The following is a 7,953-nucleotide window of genomic DNA, read 5'->3' on the forward strand; positions in this document are numbered from 1 at the left end:
ATATCCCAAGAAAGCATATTCAAATGAAGCCTAAAAGGGGTTGGGGTTTAGGCGGAGCGATGTCAATTTCAAACCTAAAGGTGCTGCATCGTAATTTGCTTATTGGATAAACCCGAGTCTGGGTAGTAACCTTTTATGATAATTTTAACACCTTTCAATCCCATAGGGTAACAGCTATAGGACAACATTGTGAGTGGCCCTGAGGCCAACAGATTAACATAAGACTAGGTATAAAAAGCACGTGCATCAGGTAACCACCAGGAAGGAAGGAACAGAACGGTCATTTCTATTCCACGCCTGGACCCCAGACTCCTGGTGTGAGTGAGGATTGGATCCTGATCAAGGTATCTTCCCCGGTAATCCCTCTGACAGCGTCGATCATCGGGAACGCCTGACTTTGCTGGAATCACTTGGCGTGCACCTGGCATTGAGGGACTATCGATAAGTTGCCAACCCATGTCTGTCTATCTGTTGTTTTGAACAGCCCAGTGGCTAATACCCTCGCAGTGCCCAGGTGGCCTGCGACAGATTGATCTACTATCTGTTGTTATTATTTACTATTAGCTCTTTAATACTGCATTATTACTTATCGCATTTATCTTTCTGTTAACTGTTGTGTGTGTGTGTGTAAGCTATAATAAATTTGCCTTTATTTCACTCCTAACTTTGCCTCCTCAATCCGAAACTAAATCAAACAGCCCAGTTGGCCTGTGATAAAATTGATACACTCACAGTGCCCAGCTGGCCTGTGACGCACAGGGTGTGTCACACAGGTGTGGCCTTGTGGCCACATGTGACACCACATGCCTTCTGTGCACTGGCTGCCCAGTGGCAGAAGACACATGGTGTTGCATGTGGTTCCCAATGTGCAGAGTCCAGTATGCAGCAGCAGCCACTAACTGGGGAGCAGGTGGCCCACCCCATGGTGCGCAGTGGCAGGGGTCCCTCACACCCCTGGAAAGGCCCAGGTCGCCCTGGGAAGGGCCGTGGCAGGTGGGCAGGGGTGCCCAGCACCCTCCAAGATGGGGCCTGGCTGGGCCCACGCAGCTCCACAAGGGAACGCCGCCTGGCCAAGGCAGGATGCCAGGCTCAGGGAGGCTTTTGGCTCCGGGCTCTGCCTCACAATGTGAGCGGGGTGGGGCTACCCCTGCTGCAAGGGCCTGGCCACCGGAGCTCCCAGGAATAGCTGCCGCAGCCTGCCCAAGCCCCAGCCTTGCCCGCACACAGCCCTCCCCCGACAAGAGAGTGGGGCCACTGTGCTGCAGGGTCCCGGCCTGCTCGGCTCCGAACACCGCCTGCAGCGGCTATTCCCAGAGCCCAGGGAGTGTCTGCTGCAGCCCAGGGGCTCCACCCTGCTTACACTGCGCACAGGCCAAGCTGGGAGCCCACAAGCCCGGTGTCCTGCCCCGGCCAGGCGACATTCCCCTGTGGGCAGGGCATCTACATCTCATCCCCACGGAGCTGTGTGGCCTGGGCTGGGCAGCACTTCCAGCGCCACTGAGCACCCCCACTGCAGCCCAAGTCTGCAGAGCCCCAGGGCAGCCCCCAGTCTCCTCTGGCTTTTGTCTTCTCAAGGGCCAGACCAGGCCAGCCTGTCAACAGTGCCTCCCCCATCTGATTCTTTCTCCCTCCCTCCCCTCTCTCTTTTCTCTCACTCTTCTCCTCCCTCTTCCCTCCTCATCTCTCTCTTTCTCTTCTCCCCGCCCCTCATCACAACATGCTTAGAAAAAAAGAATACACAAGAACAAAGGTAGGAGTAGTACAAACAAATGATTTTTTATTTATTGTTACCAGGTTTTGAATTGTTAGAAAACCTGGTATTTACTGTAAAAAATAAAAGCAACATATATGATTATTAACTATATTGATATGCAGTGCATCCTGCCATGTACCCTCTGCCCCAGTTTTGTTTTTCTAGTGTGCCCGCGCTCCAGCACTTTACACATTGTGGTTTTTTCAGTACTCTGGCCAAAAATGTTGCCTACCCCTAATTTACACTGTTTTTTTTCTGATTACAATTGTTTTATATGGCTACCATAACTGATAAAACAATGTTTTATGATTACTAAATTTTTTGATGCTGTTTTAATACATAGTCTGTTACCCATGTGTATGAAAACCTGGCTGGTGGTACTTAAGGCTGTATCATTTTAAACTAGTGGTACTCAGAGTCTGTCAGTTTGGGAACTGCTGATCTACAACGATTCTCAGCCTTTTTAGAATACAGGTATCCCTCCATAATATTTGTGAATTAAGCTGCACCCCATTTCAATAACTAATTTATTACAGTGCTTGCCTCCCTGCAGAGGGGCTGGGCATTGGGAGCAGGGCAGTGGTCAGGCAGGGATGAGCCCAAGTCTGCACTTATTGCCTCACACCCGCTTATTTCCTCACACCTCACCACACACTTCAAAAGACCTGGTGGCGCCCCAGGTTGCCCAGTACCCTGGTTAGGAATCACTGATCTGCAGTGACCACTGTTTCTGATGAAAGCTGAGGATACTGTCCTGCAGTCCTAGATCTCTCTCTAGAACAGACAACTTTCCAAACATGAAATTGGGTTAATTAGCCCTTTGTGAGTTTCTTGCTTCAGCTCTCCTTTTTTGGGTAGCTATTTAATTAACCACTTCTAGCCAGGCTCCTAATAAAGAAAACTTAGTTGGTTGCCTAGACATTTGTTTCAGAAAATATTACTGTCCTTGAGCTACTTAGATTGGGCATAAAACCAGAGAATGACTCAAGACTTCCTTTTGCCCTTAAACATAAATTCAAATCACAAGCCTCAAAGGTATGCTTGGAAACATGGTGGAAAAATGGAAATCTAAACCAATCAAATGGCACTGACTGCTAGATTAAATGTAAGAATATGTCATAAAAATATATGCTAATGAAAGATCGATTGAAACAAGGCCAGATTCTCAGCTTCCCATTTTCAGATGAACAGAAAGGGATGACAGAATTGTGACTCTGCCTCCTGGACCCTCAGAGCTCTAGATATAGTACCCATGTTAAATTGAGAGAAGAGAGCCATCACAGAAGTCAGACATTGTACAAGAATCTATGCATTTTGTTTTTTCAGTGCAGCTTTATTCTGCCTCCCAATTCTTAAGTCATCCGTCTCTAGTCATCCTTCTAACCACACATGCACAGACATCCCCTCTGCAATGCAGAGCTCAGCTGCATCACAACAGCTGTGGAAAGGAAGTATTAAAAAAAGAGAGCAAGAAAACGCATTACATGGCTCTCTTTCCTTTTGTCATGCCCCCGCCTCCTCTGTGGGGTCTAAGCTGTTCAGATTCTGCCCATGCTGCATAAACAGAGGGGAATACATGGCTCAGCTTCATTAAGACTGAATGAATGCAACTGTGGAGAAGGTAGGGTAGAGCAGCACCTTAGAGACTAACTGTTTCAGAACAACATGAATTTTCATGGGCAACAACCTACTTCTTCAGGTGCTATGAAAGGACTAGCAGAAATAAAAGCTTTTATCTAGAAGGCTAAGGGAGAAAGCTCTGCTTGTACATATAACCACTTATGTCAGAAGGCTTTTTAGGCAGTTGTAAAGAAATGCAACTAAAAACTTACACAAAAGCAACCATATACAGCAGTGTGTGCAATTATACTGAATGCCTATGCTGTATTAACTTGCACAATGTAGTGGAGGGATTTAAAAAATCCACTAAAACCACACATTTCATTTTGTCCTTGAAGCATGTAGAGATCAGATAATACCACCTATTTAGAAATCCTGGTTCACACATACTACTGACAAATAAAAATGTGCTTGCTGGCATCATCATCAACATCCACCACCCCACGATTCAACAGGATAGGAGTGCAGCAGGTTATCAGGATTCAGAGGCATTATTGGTGGGATGAGATTAAATGGGCAGGATCAAAATAATAGGGGTTCTGCAACTCAAGACTGGAATGCCTTGGCATGATGTTATGGCCATAAGGTCTTCGTAGATCACAGTTTTAAAAAGTATTCGCTACGCAACCTGGGTCAGATATTCATAAAAGCTCAGCTCCTTCTCAGGTGCCAGAATGTTCAAAGCACTTGGCATGTTGGGAGCAAAGCAACTCTGAGAATCTTGAGGGTGCTGAGTTTTTGGAAACTATAACTTCAATCGGAATTGAAGACCAGGAAATCTCTGAAGAAAGTGCCTACCACATGCCTGCACTACTAAATGCATAACTGTTAAATTTCTTGCTTTATAAGCACTAACATTCAAATCTATCCCCGGTCCTCCTCCCCTGAGGAGTAACAAAAGGAAAATAAATTACAAAAATACAAAACAAAACACATGTGAAGTGATTGAAATATTCAGGGGAAACCACCAGGATGATACATCGCATATACATTCTACCCAGACCACAAGCAGACAGAAAATAAAAGACCCTGCAGGGTGCCTATGCTGCAGGAGGCTTATTAATTAACAATGAACCTAACATCAGAAGATTGCAACTAGTCCTCACACTGAGATCTCTTGACTTCTGTAGCCTACACTGTGCCAACTAGCCTTTTCTCCCCTATAATTACTACTGGAAAGATATACTTAATTGCTAATTTCCTAGCACAGTCACATTTTGGATTCCGCTGTCTATAGCTAAATAACCCACAACTCCGTTCGTATCTAATGAACTGAACACTAACGATATCATTTAGAGTGAGTTTTTTTATTTGAAATTAATTTGCTTACTGTTAAGCTTTGTTTATGCATTTTAATTAAGCCTTCATTAAGGCTATTATCTTTTGTTCTTCTAATCATTTTGTTAGTAACATCGCAGTCCCTTGGGCTGTTCTGAGCAAAACTGGCTTGCACATATACAAACCGTTTAAGAGAACTGTCAAGTCAAACTTCAGCCCACAAGTCAAATTTTATTTTTTAGAAAAATTTTCCCTACACAAATATCACAAGAAAGTGTTTAAGATTGTTAGTATTGCAAGGGAATTGGTTTTTTTTTATTGTCTTATTTTTTAAAAACAGATAAATATTCCTCTATGAAGTGTTCCCCCTAGCTATCTAGTGCTTGGAAGAGAGAAAAAGCCAGTCATTAGAAATTGACTATAAAAAATATTGAAGGCTAGAAATACTTAAACCAATGGTTCTCAACCTTTTTAGACTCAAGGCACCCCTCAGAAAACGCCAACAGCTTTTTTTGTTTGTTTTCGTGCTTTTTCCTTTGAATGTAGAACTATAACAGAGCAATTCCTCTGTTGCAGAAGAATTCAGAAAGACCAGAACAGGCCAAAATGTTTCTGAGACTATGGATTCCTTTTGAAATCTCTGGGTTTATCATATCAATTATGTTTGCACACCTAACCATGCTACCCTTGTGTGGCAACCTTGAAAGGGCCTGAAGGCACCCCAGGGTGCTGTGACACCCTAGTTGAGAATCACTGACTTAGACTGTTAACTCTTTGGGGCAAAGATGTTTTCCTGTTGTCATCATTCTGTTTGGCAGCACATAGCACACAGTGGGATCGCAACCCATGACCACGGCTGCCAGGGATTATGGCAGTAAGAATAAACAATCCCATCACTATTTTAAAAAATTTAAAAATCGACAAGTCAAACCATCATTTCCAGAATACAGAAATGCTGAAAAAAGAAATATCAAAGGGGTGAAAACTCAGTGGATCGTCCTTCGATTACCAGTACAGGTACTCCTCACTTAACGACCGAGTTCCGTTCCCACGACTAGGTCGTTAAGCGAATTGGTCGATAAGCGAGGAGCCGCCCTGTACTGTAAATACAGGTAATCGTTTTTATTTATTCTTAATAAAGAAAAGGTCTAAAGGAAACTCCAACTTGATAACTTTGTTTTAATTTGCATAACTCTTACATATTACAGAACATAAAAATACAATCAGCGAAAATTATAAAAATGATGTACCAAAAAAATTAGTTATAAAAAAAGACATTGAGATTAACATTTTAGTCATCGAATCCTTCAAAGTGTGGTAGTGGTTCGGGGTCATCAGCGTCATCATTGGAGTTATCAGCAGGGGTCCTGGGTATAGCTTTCGAGAAGAATCCCGTTAGTGTGGTCTGCTTTGTAATTTTCTTTTTTTCTTCATAAATTTCACGATAGCATCGTAAAAGTTCATTCATTTGCCGTTCCACTTTCGTGAACCGTTCAACATTTGGGTCCATACCCTCTAGTTCTAATATAGCCGCATTCACTTTCAAGAACACACCAGCTAACCCATTTAGAGTAAACTTCTTTTGTACTTCTTCCATTCTTTCCTCTTCTTCTTCCTCTTCCAAGTGCTGCTGCGCTTCCAACTCTATTAAATCTTCGTTAGATTTAAAAGCCTTGAAACCGGGCATTGTTTTAGCTTCTTTGTGTATGTAGGACCTTTCGGGCATTTTCTTCCAAAAAAGTCTGATTTCATCCACATTGAAGATCTGTTCTGGACGGCAGCCACCTCTCTCAATGATTTCATCAAATTGGTCAACAAATTTTTCCGCTGCTTCTACGTCCGCGCTTGCCGCCTCCCCGCTGATACTCCGATTATGCACGTTGAATCTCCGGCGAAATCGTTGAAACCATCCATGGCTTGCCGTAAATGTTTCCGTGGATCCTTCGCCTTCGCGCACCTTCAAAGTCTCAAAGATGCTGCGTGCCTTGGCTTGAATTATTAAAAGGCTCATCGGCATTCTTTTTTGTATCTGGTCATCAAACCAGATTGCCAGTAATTTCTCCATTTCATGAATGAGGCCTTTCCGCTGCCTAGTTATTATGGCTTTAAATCCTGTCGATGCTTTCACTGCCTCTTTCACTCTCTCTTTATCCTTCAAGATTGTCGAAATGGTCGAATGCGCCAGCTCTAAGTCACGTGCTATCGCTTTAACTTTCTTACCAGCTTCATAGTCGTTTATGATCTTCATTTTCATCACAAGATCAATAGCCTTCCTTTGTTTCTTGGCGCTTCCTCCAGGTGAAGTCATGCTCTTCCTTTTCGCTGACATCTTGTACTTCCGTTTCCACGACCGCGCGGTCGTAAGTCCGCACGGTCGTTAAACAGGTAGGTCGTTAAGTGAGGAGTACCTGTAGTAATAAGAACATGTTTCGGTAGGTCAGATTAACCTGACGGACTCCTTTTTCTCCAAGTTTATTCCCACTGCCCGCACTTGTAGTAGTACCCAAGATGCGTCCCCATCGCCCCGCATCACCTCTGGTCTCTGTTCCCCACTGGTCTTCACCCTCCTGTATTTCATCTGCTTTCTGGCATGTCTCCCCAGCACCGGCCATCACCACCCACACAACTGAGCGCAAGCCCATGTCTCCCTTGCCCTGGCACGGGCCAGCCCCACCGCCCTTCCTGTTGCCGGGCCGGGCCTGGCCTGTGCATCGCCCTTGACACCTCCCAGACTCTGACCGTCTACCCGGCCAGGAGGGAGGCCCGGGCTGGCTCCCGGGGCCCCCCGCAGGGCAGCCTTCCCGGCCCTCAACCGCCCCCGGGCAGACCTCCAAGCGGGCGCACCGGATCCCCCCGGCCGTGGGGTGCTGCAGGCCCGGCGACTGTGGCCGCAGAACTTGCCCCGGGGCATGCTGGGTAATGTAGGCCCCCGCCAGGCCCTGCCCCCGGAGCAGCCCCCGCGGGGAGACGAGTCCCGCGGTGCATTGTGGACACTAGAGTCCGAGCCTGATCTCGCGCAGCCGGAGCTGTCGTGCGAGGTCTTTCCGTCTTGAGAGCCCATTGGCCGAGGAAGAAGCGTTCCACGCGCATGAAGCGTCGCCAGCCAATCAAAGCGGGCCATGTCGGAGATGCATTGGCCAATGGGCTCCCCGTGTTGCGACGGCGCCGCGCTCATTGGCTGTTGTCTCCGAATGGCTGCGGCCTGATTGGCCGCGGGGACGGAGGGGGCGGGGCAAGGAAGCCGGACCTCGGCTGCTCGGCGGCCGCGTCGCCCCAAGGAGCCCGGCGGGATGGAGCGTCGG

General features: G+C 46.3%; 1 protein-coding gene across 3 annotated transcripts; it reads right to left on the reverse strand.

The window, feature by feature from the left end:
• Positions 1–5,815: 5,815 nt before the first annotated feature.
• LOC102378509 (tigger transposable element-derived protein 1-like) lies at positions 5,816–7,682 on the reverse strand. 3 transcript variants are annotated; one of them, XM_006017605.3, is made up of 2 exons: positions 7,496–7,682; positions 5,816–7,059 (listed from the first exon to the last, which is right to left on the reverse strand). In XM_006017605.3, exon 2 carries the CDS (start codon positions 6,978–6,980, stop codon positions 5,943–5,945), a length of 1,038 nt encoding a protein of 345 aa, XP_006017667.1. In that variant the 5' UTR covers positions 6,981–7,059; positions 7,496–7,682; the 3' UTR covers positions 5,816–5,942. The 3 variants fall into 3 exon arrangements, with proteins under 3 accessions (XP_006017667.1, XP_014372354.1, XP_014372355.1); XM_014516868.2 differs by having other exon boundaries at positions 7,480–7,682; XM_014516869.2 differs by lacking the exon at positions 7,496–7,682 and adding an exon at positions 7,185–7,467.
• Between the last annotated feature and the right edge of the window lie 271 nt (positions 7,683–7,953).

The sequence above is a fragment of the Alligator sinensis genome, unplaced genomic scaffold (assembly GCF_000455745.1).
Source record: "Alligator sinensis unplaced genomic scaffold, ASM45574v1 scaffold289_1, whole genome shotgun sequence".
NCBI classification, from domain to species: domain Eukaryota; kingdom Metazoa; phylum Chordata; order Crocodylia; family Alligatoridae; genus Alligator; species Alligator sinensis.

Bases quoted from the DNA above. Each gene is read 5' to 3' on its own strand.
- LOC102378509 (XM_006017605.3), bottom strand. From the start codon at position 6,980: ATGTCAGCGAAAAGGAAGAGCATGACTTCACCTGGAGGAAGCGCCAAG.